Source organism: Filicampus tigris, chromosome 2 (assembly GCF_054856515.1).
Source record: "Filicampus tigris isolate MCC_2025a chromosome 2, RoL_Ftig_1.0, whole genome shotgun sequence".
NCBI lineage: Eukaryota > Metazoa > Chordata > Actinopteri > Syngnathiformes > Syngnathidae > Filicampus > Filicampus tigris.
In genome coordinates this window covers 4,229,907-4,245,192 of record NC_141218.1, presented here as the reverse complement: position 1 = coordinate 4,245,192, position 15,286 = coordinate 4,229,907, and the positions used below count along the sequence as shown (strand labels likewise).

Here is a 15,286-nt window from a genome sequence, read left to right as displayed (position 1 = left end):
TTTCAATTTGGCACCACAAAAGCCCTCCATATTTGAACATCTTGTTGAGATGTCAGTAAGTCAGGACGGTGCTTTGATTTCCAATTGCCTGTGGCGCTCTCTCCTGGACATCAACCGGAGGCATAAATACAAAGTACACATCCCACTTGAACACCGAACCAGAACAGACTGCTATGAATCGTGTATTATGACATTTTATTCGTATTTCAAATTCAGCAAGCTGTTGCAGCAGATCCGACCCATTTTATAATTTCTTTGTTTTCTTTTTCTTTTATTGATTTTTTTTGCTTCCTCCGTTGTGTGGTATATATTTATGTATATGCTTTTCATTTTAACAGTTGTAATGATAAAATGTCCCCTCCAAGGAATAAAGAACATGGTATGTACCTTTACATTACACTCTACTTTGACATATGACGTCGACAAATTATTTAAAGACATCCAACAACAAAGGATCAAAGTAGCGAACGTGTAAACGTGAGGGGATCGTGTTTCTTAACTGTATCCACGTTGAGAGAGATTCATAAATTTAAAGTTAACGCAATCGTGTATGTTTTACATAAGGCGCCTCTGCAAGTCGCCTTTGAAATGTTTATTGGTCTAAATAATGTGTAGCGCTAAATTACTTTTTATTGCTAACGTGCTACGCCGGAGTCTCTACACTCGGAAAAGACGCACGGTCAAGTCGACAATAACACTTGCTTGATTGACCAATCGCGCGCGAGGTATTTTGAGCGACACGTTAACCTACCAATAGGATTTAAGATCTCCATTCCCTCGCCGGTGTGCGCCATTGAATTACGTCTCCAGCAGTTTCGATCAGTGGTAACGCGGGCTGTCGAAGACGACTGGAAAGTACGGTTGGTTTAATGTTTTGTTTTTAATCGTTTTACACACATTCTGCGTTCAAAGTGTATCCTATCCTACCTCCTTTAACGTAGCAGTAATAATTCTGCTGGAATTAATTAGTCTTCAGTCACGTTTCGCTACAATGTAGTGTGATGCTAATGTTAGCTTGCTAATAGCAACCGTTGGTAGCTCGCTAATCAGGAAGTGACTAACATCTTAGCCTCTTTGTGGCTAGCATGATATTTCGCGTGTGAAGCGGATTGCTTAGCAGGCAATCGTGCGGAAAAGCTCGCCTTGAGTCTTTTTGATAGTTATTCTGTGGCCTCTTGAACTGCAAGCTGTTATTGATAGAGATTGATATGCACTTTTGTCTCTGTACCACGTGCAGGGCCAAACCCCGGTGCAACAATGGTGAAGCTTTTCATTGGAAACCTGACCGAGGAGACGGGGAGGGACGAAATCGAAGCTCTGTTCACGCCGTACGGCACGGTAACAGAATGTGCGAAGTACAAAAATTACGCCTTTGTCCACATGGATGACCGCAAGGCAGCCACGAAAGCCATCCGCGAGCTCAACCTATATCAGTTAAACGGCAGACCCATGAACGTGGAGCCCAGCCGAGGGAACAACCAGGGCCCGGTCAAAATCCATGTCGCCAATGTGGAGCGGGGCTTTGAGAAAGAGCTGAGAGAGCTGTTTGAAGAATATGGCACAGTCTCGGAGTGCGCTATCGTTAAGAATTTTGCGTTTGTTCACATGGCCAACTCTGAAGAAGCCATGGATGCCATAAAGGGCCTGGATAACACAAGGTTTCAAGGTAAGACAACTTAGCTTTTGCAATGACAAGCATGAGTTGGCTGAATAGTTTTCCCTCCAAGAGAAGGCTGGATGAAGTCTCGTGACGCTGTTGGGGCTTCTTGAATCTCTCAAACTCGACACTGCTAGTGGCACCTACTGGTCAAGATTTTACATGAAGATAACGAGTAGTTAAATCTAAAGGAACACTTATCAAAATGTGCAGTTGTATCATGTTCGATGACAAGACACAATTCAAGGTCGAAATGTTAATCCCCATTTCCGCCTCGCATCCAGGACAAAACATCCACGTGCAGCTGTCGAAAAGTAAACCCGCCTGGGCTTCAGGCGAAGAGGAGTTTGGTCCGCCTCCCCCTGGTCGAGGAGGCTTTTATCCCCCTCATCCTCCTCATCCTCCCCGCTTCCATCCCGAGCCTCCCTACGGCGGTCGCATGTCATCGTACCCGCCGCCACCTCCGCCGCCGCCTCCTCCGAGGAGACCGATGTACCCCGACCGCAGCTATGGCGAGCGTGAAGGCTACGGCGGCGGGGTGGTGGATTATTACGAGAAATTCCGCGCCCGTCCTTACGGCGCCCCGGGTTATGAAGATAGGCGCCCGGGGGCCATCCCGCCGCCTCCTCCACCGCCACCCCCGCCTTCAGTGATGGGAAGAGAACGCGTTGGGATGGGCTCCCACGAAGGGTATGAGCGACGGCCTATTCCCCACCCCCCTGCGCCCTTCATGCAACGCGACCGCAGCCCCATTAGGCGAGCCCCGCATCCTCCTCCACCGCCTGCCCCGGCAGCCGGCAACGGGTACTCCTACGAACGCACCCGCTTCACCCCGCAGATGAAACCTCAGCCGTATGCGCCGCCGTACGCCCGCAACAACTATGCACCAAGCGGTCCCATTCCTGCCCCGCCGCAGCCCAACTACGGCGGCTACCCGGCCCACGGAGTTTAACACGGAGGTGAGTACAGATCATTTGACCTGACAAGTGAGCAAAACGGGGTTTGTGTAAGAATAATCCAAACCAAGCGGGCAAATAACGACGCGTATGAAGTAGAATGGCGCTTTAGACCATCATCCGTCAAAGCTCGCTCAGATCTAATCGAAGCTTCCATTTAGTGTTAGCGTGCGTAAAAAGTATGCTGTTATCAAAACAAGCAGTCTTGCGTGTTACTTGAGTAAAACCCCTTCCTTGACGTGTGGTATGCTCTCTCTCTCCAGGTTTAGAATATGTCAAGAACGCCGTCTGCTGATGCGCATGGTGCTATACGCTCCCCCGCTCCCGCACGTCTATGGTGGATTGCGTTGCGTTCGCCGGAGACTTACTGGAAGATACTGTATTGCGGACAGCGACGTTCTTATAGAAAAAAAAACAAAACAAACCATGCGATTCTTTGTTGCATTCACGTATATTTTCTGAGTTGTCAATGCCTTCTTTTGTTCCTCTGTGTTACTCTTCAAATTCTTCGTGTTTGGGTTTCAGTGCTTAGTTCGGTGTCGCATTATACTACACTGCTTTTCAATCTTTTTCAATTCACATGGCCGCTAGAATAACGCCATTACTACCATAAAGATGGTATGTTCAGTCTTTGTAAAGAGCTATTATAGCTTTTGTGTTGACTTCATTTTGGTTTCCCAATAAGTTTTAAAAAGAAAAAAAGCGTCGGGAGTGTTTCTCTACACACATATATACACTTGTGTGACGTTTTATAAAATAGTGGATTACTTGTCCGACCTGTACGCATGTCAAATCAAATTTTTAGTTTTCTCTATGCTTTTTTTCGTGTGTTTTCTGTTTTCCCTCGCTGATAGAACAACGTTGTGTATGGTTCTAGTTAGATTGCCTTTTTTTTTTTCCACCCCTTCCTCTCGTTTGAAGGATTTTTAATAAACAGATTAAAACAAACGTGACAAGTTTTAACTGTCAAGTCATTGCTCGTCGAAAGCAGAGATCATAATCACGGCGTGGAGATGCTTTCACTATCAATCCTCGCCGGTTTGCAGCTCGACAGCGGGTAGGTGTGGTCAGCCCCAAAGCTGAGAAATTACTGTTTTGTTTCAACTCAATTCTGATCGCAGGCATGACAAACTCCCTGCTTTGGCGCTTGATAAAATAAGCATGCGATTAGAAGAGGCTCTTTGATTAACTATTCTTTAAATGCTTACTCTTTAGCCGGTCAGCTCATGCAATGATTTGATGTGCAACAGATGAAACCCTCCATGGATTTTATGTCTTGGTGTTCTCAGTCTTTGCTCTTTTTAAGGTTGTTAGCCTCGCCCGGAGACCTCGAGTTTATGGTAGGTGCTACTTGAAAGATGAGCCACATGGCGGAGAGAGATCAGTTTCAGTTTAGTCCCAACTCCACTGGTTTCGTCTTTGTTGCTTGGTGGTGTTGGTTGTTAGACAATGAGCCTTTTCCCTTTTGTCTGCAGGCCCTGTCGACTGCTGGGAGTCAGTTCAAGAGTCTTTGAGCGACGTGCACTGAAGGAAACCTGGGGACATGATGACCTCGCGATTGAAGCTTTTTGGAGAGAGGATTTTTGGTCATGATGAGACATTCTCCACTCAGGGATACCAACACTACACATTTGGAGCTGATACACAATTTGCTGCAGCAATGTGTCCTTTTTTTTTTAACAAGGAAGTGTCCACTCAAGAACTTTTTAAAGTTTTTGTGCCATGCCTTCAGGGTGAAAAACTTGACCTTAAAGTAGTATTCCTACTGGATGAACTTGAATCATCAAATTAGACACTTTTGTATTTTATTGGATCGAGGTTTTTTATTATTTTATTGGAGGTCGACGGACACTGTTCACATTTTTTTAAGCTTTGATATGTTGATTTTTTTTTTTATGACTGTTCTTTGTACTCTGTAGATAAAGATGTGATTAAATTCAATACTAGTGAATGATTTTTACTCTTCAATAGCAGAAATGTCACAATAGTTATGAGTTGCAGTGCTTTAAAGGAGTGTTGTCAAAACATGAAAGTGAGTTTAAAAATGTAGGTTACAAGAGCTTTCAAACGTAAGAGTTATGTAATAGACAGCACAATTTTTGGGGGTTAGTAAAAAAAAATATATATTGGAATGATGGTTGAAGAAAAAAAAAAAAGACTACAGCATATTTGAAGTTCCCATAGACGGTGGGATGTCAAGTGAGCTGAACATGAGTGTCTCGTCAGTCTCCAAAGGGACCTGAACTTGTGGTTGATGGACTGTCAAACATGAAACCGTGTCCATAATCGGCAAGGTACTGGGCTCACATGTGCCCATCTCCCTGGATGGAGGAACAGACAGCACTTCCAGCTCCACCTCAAAGCTCTGCTTGGCCTCACCGGCCTCCCTGATGATCAAAATCTCGTACTCGGCGAACCGCACCAGAGCCTTACTTGGGAGATCCGCCCGTTGCAAGAAGTCCAAGCCTGTGCCGTTCACGGATATTTTGACCGTCTGAGACAAATTCTGGAGGCTGAACAGCATTTCTGGGTCATCAGCTGTGCGGTAAGCTTGAAGGGCCAGTTGTTTGCGAGAGACTCGCGGGTCAGACAGGGCAAAGGTGCAAGACAGGGCATCCCGCCCCAAGCGGACAGACTCGTCTGACAGAAGTTTCTTTCTGTGACCCAGTGGAAGCAGACCGTAAAGACCTTTGCTTTGCTGCTGTGGGTGGTAGAACCTGATGCGGAGACATGTCAGGAGGTCCTCCTCGGTCTCCATTGTTTGGGACACATCCATTGGGAGGAAATCTGAGGCAAAGGTTGACAATTGAGAGCTAAGAAATAATCATACAACACATTTGCACACTATAGACCTGTTGCTCTTACTTTGTGTTGGCACCGACTTGTTGACGTGTCTGCCGCGTAGAGAAAGCTCAGAAAAACTGCTGACAAGTTTTTTTGTTTTTCTTTTCTTCTTTTTTTTAGGGGAAGTGGGGAGGTTGTAGTCCCTCCCCATGTCGTCACCCTCAGGAGACAGGGGAGGAGTTTTGGGGAAAATATGCTGCGTTCAAGTCCAATTTTGAAAAACGTTTTATAATGCAGAAAAGGAGTCGTGTGGGTAACTGCAACCATGTTTTTGTTAGCATTAATATATTTAGAATGTAGAACTGAAAAGGTGCTTAAATGGGCCTTTTTATTTTATTGCATTGAAACAGTATTCGAGTTTCGGTTACATAGAACACTCAACTTTAACTTCACTTTCGAACATGGTAATTCAGTATATTACTGTCTCTCTGAAACAAGGCTCAAGAATGGAAAGACTGATGGCGCAATGTGTTGAGAGGAAGTAATAGTTACACATGAATCTAACGAGAAGTCGTTCCTACACGTTTCTATGAGTTAGATCTCAATCTAGATTTTAGATCTCGATTTAAAATACACTTAATGTGTATTATTAAAGGCAACTCACACTTGGTTGTTTAAGATTAATACCGATTTTTATATTGATTACATTATTTTATATACCGTTACATTGAGGAACCCATTTCCATCATTCTAACAATAGGGGGCAGTGTGTAAATAGTAGGATTCAACAAGAAGCGGAAGTGGGGTTATCGTTCGTGCAGGCCGCCGGTTGCTGCTGGTAACAAAAGGTAGGCGAGAACTCTGAAATCGTAAACATATTGTAATGTTTTATGTATTTTTGTCAAACAGATGTTTCTTTTTTTCAAATCTCTCTCTAAATATATATGGATTTTCGTTTGTGTGCCGGTCAGTTGTTCATTTAAATACGTTGTGACAATTAGCCCGAAAGCCGAAGCTAACAGGTTCGGCTAGCGTGAGAGTAGCCTTCTCTTTCTAAAAAATAATATATATAATGTTAAATAATAAAAAGCCAATCGTTGCAGTACAAGTCGCACTATTGATGGAATCTTTCGCTATGCGAATGGCTGAGATTTCGCATTACACAAAGATTGAATAATGATGTCAAAATTTGCCCCGGGTTGAATGAATGGCAGCCATTTTGCGGAGACAAAGGGACCATTTATCGCTGCTATTAATCGAAAATGATCCAACGCCTCTCAAAGTGTTCATGTTGGCCACGCACGCACACAAGCAGCATACACAGCGCGATATTTTTTCATTTGTTTTAAATTTGGAAACAGATCGTTTAATATGGTGAAGATATTTGTTGGGAACCTGCCCCAAGAGGCAACGGAGGAGGAAATCCAGGCCCTCTTCACGGAGCACGGCGCAGTCACAGAATGTTCCATCGTCAAAAACTTTGCGTTCGTCCACATGGATGACCGCAAGGCTGCGACGAAAGCCATCAAGGCCCTGCACCTCCATAAGCTCCACGGCTCGCCGATCAACGTGGAAGCCAGCCACGGGAAGAACTATGGCGCGGTCAAACTGCATGTGGCCAACGTGGAAAGGGGAATGGATGAAGACCTCCGTGCGTTGTTCGAAGAGTACGGCAAGGTCACGGAGTGTGCAATTATCAAGAATTTTGCTTTTGTGCACATGTCGAATTCTGATGAGGCCATGGATGCCATCCAGGGAATTGACAATACTGAATTTCAGGGTAAGTGCTCTACATGGCGTGTCTGTGTCACACCGGTCATTATCTGTGTTTGATGTGTTTTTCCCGTTTGCATCCAGGCAAACGCATCCACGTGCAGATTTCCAAAAGTCGCCCCCGTGAAGAGCAGGAGGAGTACCCTCCTCCCCCAGACGGTGGCGGCTTTTGGCCTCCGCCTTTCCCAGGAAACAGGCCCGAGCCCCCCCCACCAGGCTTCATGAGAGGTCGCCCTATGGGCCCTGGTTACCCTGCCCCACCTTTGCCACCCCCTCCCCCCAGGCGAGCTGTGTACCCTGAGCGTCCTTACGAGGGCGATCGGAGCGGTTACGGCGTGGTCGATTACTACGAAAAGTACAGAGCCCGTCCTTACGGCATGGGTCCGGGCGGTCCGCCGCCGCCTCCGCCGCCTCCACCCCCGCCCGGCGTTGCGCGAGACCGTCTCATGAACCCGCCGCTTGACCCGTACGAGCGTCGGCCGCCCCCGCCTCCCCCGCCTCCTCCGTCGGCATACTACGGCCGAGATCGCAGCCCCCACCACAGAGCGCCAAACACAGCCGTTCCACCTACCGGTAACGGCTACGCCTATGAGCGCTCCCGTATCGCTCCCGTTTCCCGGGTCCCGCCGTACGGAATTCCTCGGCCCAGGGACCCCTATGCACCGCGACTGCCGCCGCCGCCACCGCCGCCGCCTGCACGCTACGCTTATTAAGCGAGGCCCCAGCATTTGAAGTTAAGGTGAGAATAGTCGGGAATGTAAAAGACGAAATGTAAACCTCGCCGCACAGGGTAGATCTTACGAACGAAGCCGCATGTGGAGGGCGTGAACTAAACTCTTGCAGTGAGCTGCTCTTGTCCGAATGTCCGGTGTAACGCCACGGCGATGCCACGCGATTCCGGTTCAAATGTGCGGAAGCACACAGCCAAAGCATACGGCGTTACGGGCTCTGTGCCAACACCCTTCACTCTTATTTGCTCTTTTTCAGGATCGTCGTTCGCCTTCGTCGCCTCTCGCCACCATCGGATGTTCGTGACGCTATCCACTTCCTGTCTGCGGCGGAGCGCGTTAATGTTCCCCTGCAATGCAAAGGAACAGAAATGCCGACGTCCTCGTCTTTTGTTTTCTTGTTTTTGGTCCAGTTTTTACACAAATCCCTCCTTGATTGTTTCATTGTGATGTAGAAATTGTAGTCTTTGCAGCCAAAAGCGTTTTTTTTTTAAAAATTAGCTTCTAATTTGTGACTTTTTAGATAGCAGGTCTTAGTCAAACCTCTGAGTGTAAATGTCGACGTACCTTGGTATTAAATGCGGAGCATCACTTTGCTCTCAACAAAAACGAACCTGTTGACGTGAGGTCTGAAAACTGAACGTGCTTAAACCGCTGCTCGAAGCGCTCTTGTACCAATATACCTATCTCCAAATGGTTTATTTGTGCAGTCTTGTAAAAATAACCCCCGTAAAAACACCAAGCCTGGCCCTTAAAAATGTGATAAATCGACGAGCCATGTCCTCATAAAAATGTCGTACGAGCTGTGTTGTCATGAACAAAAAACAAAAAAAAGTCCATTTAAGACCTCGCCCGCGTTTGTAGCTCCTGCCCACACTCTGCAGCCCAGTCACTGACCTCTTGGTGTGGGGGAGGGCACGGACAAGCCAAAAACCTCCAAAATCAGGTAAGTCCAGGGGGAGAACATCTGCTGTGAGTTTAAACCATTTCAAGTATTTGCTTTGTTTTCTTAATGTTTCTAGTTGAGCTCCCAAACACTTTGGGGACCTCAATAGTTACAGATACATGACACTATTTTGTTTTTGTGTTGGAAACATTGAATGAAATTGATTGCTTGGGCTCACTTTTAAACAACTACATTGGATTAGTCACAAATTTTCATTTAGGAAATGTTTCATTAATAGGAGAAATGCTTTGTAGTATGACCTGCATGAATAAATTTTTTAAGATAAAAATACATGTCTTTTGTCATTGTCCTACAAAGAATTAAAACTCATGCATTTCTATGAAGATGTCATGTTGGATGCATGAACAGCATAGTTTAGTATGATAGGGGTGCGGAGGTCTGGTCCTCGAGAGCCCCTACCCAACTTGTTTTAGATGTCTCCCTCCTCCCCACACACCTGATTCAAAAGATCAGGATCGTTATCCAGTTTCTACAAAGCTTGCTAAAACAGGCCGGATAGGGGCACTCAAGGACCGGACTTTGGCACCACTGATTTTTCATATTTAAATAAATATGCTATTTTCTTGAGCAATTAGTTTCATGTATTTGTAAACGTGACATGCTTGAAAAGATTTATACAGTAATCCAAAAATGTCTTCTCTAATCCGACAAATTACCTTTTGTAAACCTAGACGCATTTGTTACTGATGCAATGATGCCATATGCCCACAAGGCGGCAGGACACACCCTCTCATTTGCAGAACCTGCTGAAGTGATGTCAGCAGTTTCAGGCACTTCACCCAAACGGCAGTCAACCGTTGGCATGATGGCCCTGAATGCCAGTAATGATTTGTAGCTCTTTAAGGCAAATGTGGTCTTTTTACCTTAAGCGGAATTTAGGAAGGCCCACATTGTGCCGACTCACCTTAAACGTTTTGAGATAATTTGGTGAATTTTAAAAATTTGCTTCACGGGCAAATTTACTAATGCAGTCCTCTCCAAAAGTATTGGAACGGAAAGGTCAATTCCTTTGTTTTTGTTGTGTATTGAACGTTTGGGGTTCAGATCAAAAGACGAATTTGAGACAAAATTAAGTCCAGTTAAGTAGATGTGTGAAACAATGCAGCACAGCGCCTTGTGTTTGAAGCCACCCGCTTTTCGTGTAACTGACTGGTGGGTGTTTCTAGTTACTCAGATATTGCTTTTTAGATTTGTTGCTTAAACAGTGCTTATTTTTTGCTTTAGGTTTCACCTGTGAAAAAATCTGCAATTTCTGTTAAGCAAAGGAAGACCAGAGAATGGAGAAAAGCAAACTATTTAAGCAAGAATGAGTGACATCACTGCCAACCTCCACAGGGCAGGGCTGAATGTATCACATTCCACTGTTCTAAGACCTCCAGAGAAGAACTATGCAGGCCATACCACAAGATGCGAGCCACTCATCAGCAAAAAGAATCAGAAGGCCGGATTGGATTTCGCAAACAAGTACAGAGATTGTCCACAAAAGTTTTGGAACTTGCATGTCTCTGCTGTTATTCCATAATAAGACATTTTGAGCTGCAGTAAGTACTGGTGTACTACTGCCAACTACTAGAGCAATCAGAATGGTAAATAAATGTATTTGCTAAGTGATTTGTGTGACAGAAGTGTCACCCAGCGAGAGAGAGAAAAAGACGTCATGACAACACCCATAATGTGAAATTACACATTGTGAAAGCAAGATTGACGACGATATCGATGACGATATATATCGCCCACCTCTACTCCCCGCCTCCCTGTTTGTTTGTACAGCGGGAAGCTATAGCGGAAAGTCACCACGAAGCAGAGTTGGTCCCGAAAAGAAACTCCACATCCAGTGTCGATTTGGTTTGGCTTTTCCTCGGAAGAGAAAGCTCAAACCAGTTATTTGCAAAACTTCAAAAAATTTGAAACTGAGGCAGTCAAAGTACTTTGGAATCAAATCCAAAATACTTTGAGTGCCTCAGTTTCCATTTTTTGAAGTCCTGCATTGATCCCTCGAGTGAAGATTAACCAAGAGACAGTTTTGAGAAAACTCAAAACGCCCAAGAAGCACTCCTGTATGCGCCGACAGCCAAAGCAAACGGAGATCAGACACATGGTTAGCCATAGGCAGCCGCTAGCTCCAAGCTAACGCAACCCACGGTAACACAGTCATTTAACAAGAGCACTCCATATGAAAAAACTAGCAAGCAGTGTAAAGAAGTAACTGAGGCAATGACTTATTACCTTGCTGAAGACATGATTCCCATTAAAACAGTGGGAAAACGGGGGCTTTAAAAGACTCAAAAGTACTAGACCCGCGTTACGAGCTGTGTTTTTATGTTTACGTCATGTCACCTTTTATGTGGCATTCACTGCACATTTTGATAAAAAAATGTCACTATTCAAATTAAAAAATATATATATATTTTAGAGTTTTGCACAGATTTTGAATATGTTTTATATGTTTAACATGAGGAAAATGGTCAGAAAAGAATCAAAAGAATCATGATAAAATCGTGATTTTATTTTTAAAAAATCGTGATATGATATTTTTCCCATATTGCCCACCCCTTAAATTGATGGAAAGGCCAAATGTTTTTATGTTTACGTCATGTCACCTTTTATGTGGCATTCACTGCACATTTTGATAAAAAAATGTCACTATTCAAATTAAAAAATATATATATATTTTAGAGTTTTGCACAGATTTTGAATATGTTTTATATGTTTAACATGAGGAAAATGGTCAGAAAAGAATCAAAAGAATCATGATAAAATCGTGATTTTATTTTTAAAAAATCGTGATATGATATTTTTCCCATATTGCCCACCCCTTAAATTGATGGAAAGGCCAAAGTATGGAGAAGTTAAGGATTTGCATGTGATCCAAAACACACAAGATCATCTGTGAAGCATGGTGGAGGTCATGTCATGGCTTGGACTTGCACAGCTGCTTCTGGAAAGGGCTCACAAGTATTTATTGATGATGTAACTCATGGTAGCAACAGAATGAATTCCTACTCGAAGCCTTTAAAACCATTTTGTCGGGCAATTTACAGAAAAATGCATCCAAAGTCATCTGAAAAAGACCCAAAACACACTGCAAACACAACAAAGGACTTCATCAGGGAGAAAAAGTGCAAACAAGCGAGAAGTGAAAGGGGCGGCAGTAAAGGCCTGTGAAAACATTTCAAACGAAGAACGCAACAGTCTGTTGAATCGCAGGCTTGATGCAGTTATTGCAAATGTTATAGATATATGGGTTATTAAGGGTTGTGCTTCCAAATATTTCATGTCATTCACTTAAAGTTAATAATTATGTTTGTAATGTAAGTTCCGATACTTTTGCTCTCTTGAAAAGTGGTTGGCTTCAAACACAAGGTGTTCTGTTCTGTTGTTGACCACAGATGCAAATACCAGGAAATAAAATCTGGACTTATGAACGTTTGTCTCTTTTGACCAGCCAAGTGTCTTCAGGATACATCAAAAGCAAAGGAAGAGACCTTGCTATTCCAATACCTTTGGTGACGACTATAAACGTTTGTATGTCCAATTGTTCAATGTTTCAATTGTGAATTTTGCCATTCAGCCTACTTGTAACAATATTCGCACATCAGGCAAACGTTTGAAGTCAAATTAAGTCCCCTTAAAGGAAAATGTTGTTAGGTTCATCCGAAAAATTTCACCCAACATGCCAATATCACAAACTTTTTGTCATGCGCACACAGTGGCGATTTCTGGCATTATGAGGCCATACAGGGAAATATCGTGTCAACGCACCCCAAAATAAGCAATTGTTAGGTAAAACGTTTTTAATGTGTGTCAGGCGCCGCTGCGAGTTGACCACCCGAGTGCCACTTTTGGCCGCAGAGGTTTTTGGTAACTTTCCACTGCTTCAATTGAGCAAGCTTTGAAATGAATGTACTTCCTGCACGCTGCGGGATTCTTATACTCAAAAATGGGCCGCATGTGTTGGTTCGTTGACCCTTGCAAACAATCTTGTAAAATAGAGCAAGCATCACTACCGAAACCACATCGACATCCTGTTTGGGGGAAAAGACTGAGAACCACACGGGTTCAATGTAAGACATTAACAACTGTTGATTCAAAAACAAAATGCCTCACCTAAAAACACATCAAATTCTCTTAAATCTTCCACAGCCACTCAAAATGTCCTCACATTTCTTAATTTTGGAGCATTAGTTGCTTTCTTGTTAGCACGAATGAAGACCAATTTTATTATTTTTATATCAAATTTTTTTCCATCATAGGACGCCCATTTTACAATGCAGTTTTGAGCGGGATTGACGTCGCATATGTTGATCAGTTCAAAACAGGCCGAATAGGGGCTCTCAAGGACCGGACGTTAGCACCATTGATTTTCTTATTTAAATAAGTATGCTATTGTCTTGAGAGCAATTATTATCACGCATTTATTCAGCCCACATGTTTGAGTCGCAATCCGGAGTAAAGGCTGTCGTCGGCGCCCCTGTGTCTCCTGTTGTTGGACTGTTTCTTTTTGAAATCCAGAGCCACATACGGCAAAGCGGCGGCGTCCTCACTCTGTGAGAAATACAAGTATGATTTCGGACGTGAAAAGTGTACGGAACAGTGTTGTACTTGAATGGATTTAGCGGGCCAACCTCGTTGTCCACATCGTCCTCTGGAGCATTTGGCTGCGGCGTTTTCACTGTTAACAAAATGAAATGACAATTTCCTTCTCCAAAAGGAAAAAAAGAAAACAAAGTACAGTGTGTGTGTTTGTCACCTGAGAGAGGGTCGAGTCCCTGGCATTTTTTGCAGAGGAGACGCGCAAGAATGACATTGACGACGACGGACACAAGCAGAGATGCTAGCAGACAGTATCTCAACACTCTGTACTCTAGTGTCCTTTCACCTGCGAGAATACACACAACATGAGAGTTGTTGATTTATCATTACATATTTTTTTTCAGAAACACTTTTTCGCTCGTAGCGGCCACCTCCGATATCTAGCTCCGTTCCATTTCCGAACACAATCTCCCCGCAGGCGGCCACGGCGCAGTAGTACGTCCCGGCGTCAGACAGGGTGACGTCCCGCTTGGACAGCACAGAAACGCAAACCGGCTCCGATGCCGTCGCGCACCTGCGGCTGTTCTCCGAGTGGACCAACAGCAAGTGGGAGTTGCCAGAGGCCTTTCGGAACCAGTAGACTGTGTGCTCCTCGTCGCTGCTTCCAGGGTGCATGGTGCAGCTCAGGTCGGCGGAGCCCCCCAGGGACTCTGTGATGGACGTTGGATACTGTATGACCGACAGGCGACTGGATTCTGAGAAACAGCCAAAATAAGATCAGAACGATAAACCGTATTTGGTAACGTGAGCGCTCGCGAGTGCTCGGCAAATGATTGACATGTTTCGGGTCACGGCTTTTTTTTTCTTTTCTGAAAGGTTGTTCCTCCTCAGGCACGGTGGTTTCTTACAAGAACAACAACTGCAGACTCACCTTTTCAGTAAAATGCAAAAAGTGCATAATGTACTTCGGTAAAATGTACAAAGTAAAAATGAATTTGTGTTCTCGATGATACACAATAGCTACTTGTCGCTAAAAATGTTTTCAGACTCTTAAGTTCTCTTGAAACAAAAATAATGGTAAGAAATGTGCTAATGATAACAACCGAAAAGAAAACATTGAAACCTGTATGCGTTCTGAACGCATTTCAAGATGGACACATACAACGCAGAAATAAGTCTGTTTACGAATATTTCAGTGAGCTAAAGGTCAAAAGAGACGGTGTACCTTTCACAAGCAAAAAGATTCCACTATTAAAGCTCATGACATTGAGGCTACTTTGCCCGCAGTAGTACATGGCCGTGTCGGAGAGCTCCACGTTGGAAATGTCCAGATGGAGGAAATTTTCTCCGGAGCGAAGCGTCATCCGCTTGCTGAACTCCGTCTCTATCTGCTGGCTGTGGGAGTTTTGCACGTAGATGTAGATGGACAACACTAATTGGGGTTTGTCGCCTGCGACCTGCTTGTACCAGCACATATATTTGGCGCCACCGGCAAAGTAGCAGGGAAGGCTGACGTTGTCGCCCAGGCTGGCAAAAAGCACACTACCATCTGAAATGCATACAAAAGGGACGTTAAAATGCCTTTGCTTCATTTTTTGTAGAAAAGGATGTAAATGACGTAACTTACGGGCTCTAAAAAGAGCAACCAAGAGCACGCAGAACTTCAACATCCCGTTCTCCGTTGAGACTTCTACCTTAGTGGCGGTGTCACCAAGGAGGGGTTGAGGTCAAAAACACACCCCTCCTCCAGTGGAAAAAAAATCTCGTCACAAAGGCGGAGTACAGTAATCGTTTGTGCTTGTGCAACAATGTTTAAAATTCACACGTGTGCTTTTTTTTCTCTCAACATTTCAATTGTCTTGTGGGACTTATTATTCTTGTTCACTGC

General features: G+C 44.3%; 4 protein-coding genes across 8 annotated transcripts; 2 read left to right on the top strand and 2 right to left on the bottom strand.

Annotated features, from left to right (window-relative positions):
* The first annotated feature begins 482 nt into the window (after positions 1-482).
* On the top strand, positions 483-4,564 carry LOC147150963 (RNA-binding protein 4.1-like). 4 transcript variants are annotated; one of them, XR_015084527.1, is made up of 5 exons: positions 485-855; positions 1,238-1,666; positions 1,942-2,616; positions 2,877-3,953; positions 4,089-4,564. XR_015084527.1 is itself a non-coding variant. In XM_086021543.1 (4 exons), the coding sequence occupies exons 2-3, from the start codon at positions 1,258-1,260 to the stop codon at positions 2,607-2,609; spliced, it is 1,077 nt and encodes a 358-aa protein (XP_085877669.1). In that variant the 5' UTR covers positions 483-860; positions 1,238-1,257; the 3' UTR covers positions 2,610-2,616; positions 2,877-4,564. The 4 variants fall into 4 exon arrangements, 3 of the variants coding, with proteins under 3 accessions (XP_085877669.1, XP_085877662.1, XP_085877650.1); XM_086021543.1 differs by having other exon boundaries at positions 483-860; positions 2,877-4,564; XM_086021536.1 differs by lacking the exon at positions 2,877-3,953.
* A 37-nt stretch (positions 4,565-4,601) lies between these two features.
* On the bottom strand, positions 4,602-5,734 carry tifa (TRAF interacting protein with forkhead associated domain). Its single transcript, XM_086021577.1, has 2 exons — positions 5,479-5,734; positions 4,602-5,400 (listed from the first exon to the last, which is right to left on the bottom strand). Exons 1-2 carry the CDS (start codon positions 5,606-5,608, stop codon positions 4,772-4,774), a joined length of 759 nt encoding a protein of 252 aa, XP_085877703.1. The 5' UTR covers positions 5,609-5,734; the 3' UTR covers positions 4,602-4,771.
* Positions 5,735-6,141: 407 nt separating this feature from the next.
* On the top strand, positions 6,142-12,290 carry LOC147150961 (RNA-binding protein 4.1-like). Of its 2 annotated transcripts, XR_015084551.1 has the most exons (5): positions 6,142-6,245; positions 6,759-7,177; positions 7,255-7,909; positions 8,158-8,844; positions 10,090-12,290. XR_015084551.1 is itself a non-coding variant. In XM_086021546.1 (4 exons), exons 2-3 carry the CDS (start codon positions 6,769-6,771, stop codon positions 7,881-7,883), a joined length of 1,038 nt encoding a protein of 345 aa, XP_085877672.1. In that variant the 5' UTR covers positions 6,142-6,245; positions 6,759-6,768; the 3' UTR covers positions 7,884-7,909; positions 8,158-9,133. The 2 variants fall into 2 exon arrangements, 1 of the variants encoding a protein (XP_085877672.1); XM_086021546.1 differs by lacking the exon at positions 10,090-12,290 and having other exon boundaries at positions 8,158-9,133.
* On the bottom strand, positions 11,614-15,198 carry LOC147150960 (uncharacterized). Its single transcript, XM_086021569.1, has 6 exons — positions 15,026-15,198; positions 14,624-14,947; positions 13,830-14,153; positions 13,616-13,744; positions 13,491-13,537; positions 11,614-13,410 (listed from the first exon to the last, which is right to left on the bottom strand). Exons 1-6 carry the CDS (start codon positions 15,066-15,068, stop codon positions 13,285-13,287), a joined length of 993 nt encoding a protein of 330 aa, XP_085877695.1. The 5' UTR covers positions 15,069-15,198; the 3' UTR covers positions 11,614-13,284.
* Positions 15,199-15,286: the final 88 nt, after the last annotated feature.

Bases quoted from the DNA above. Each gene is read 5' to 3' on its own strand.
- LOC147150963 (XM_086021543.1), top strand. From the start codon at position 1,258: ATGGTGAAGCTTTTCATTGGAAACCTGACCGAGGAGACGGGGAGGGAC. The intron at 1,667-1,941 runs GTAAGACAACTT...CCTCGCATCCAG, and splicing joins GGATAACACAAGGTTTCAAG to GACAAAACATCCACGTGCAG.
- LOC147150961 (XM_086021546.1), top strand. From the start codon at position 6,769: ATGGTGAAGATATTTGTTGGGAACCTGCCCCAAGAGGCAACGGAGGAG. The intron at 7,178-7,254 runs GTAAGTGCTCTA...GTTTGCATCCAG, and splicing joins TGACAATACTGAATTTCAGG to GCAAACGCATCCACGTGCAG.
- LOC147150960 (XM_086021569.1), bottom strand. From the start codon at position 15,068: ATGTTGAAGTTCTGCGTGCTCTTGGTTGCTCTTTTTAGAGCCC. The intron at 14,948-15,025 runs GTAAGTTACGTC...TATGCATTTCAG, and splicing joins GGTTGCTCTTTTTAGAGCCC to ATGGTAGTGTGCTTTTTGCC. The intron at 14,154-14,623 runs GTACACCGTCTC...GCTGTTTCTCAG, and splicing joins AATCTTTTTGCTTGTGAAAG to AATCCAGTCGCCTGTCGGTC.
- tifa (XM_086021577.1), bottom strand. From the start codon at position 5,608: ATGGGGAGGGACTACAACCTCCCCACTTCCCCTAAAAAAAAGAAGAAA. The intron at 5,401-5,478 runs GTAAGAGCAACA...CCTTTGCCTCAG, and splicing joins CAAGTCGGTGCCAACACAAA to ATTTCCTCCCAATGGATGTG.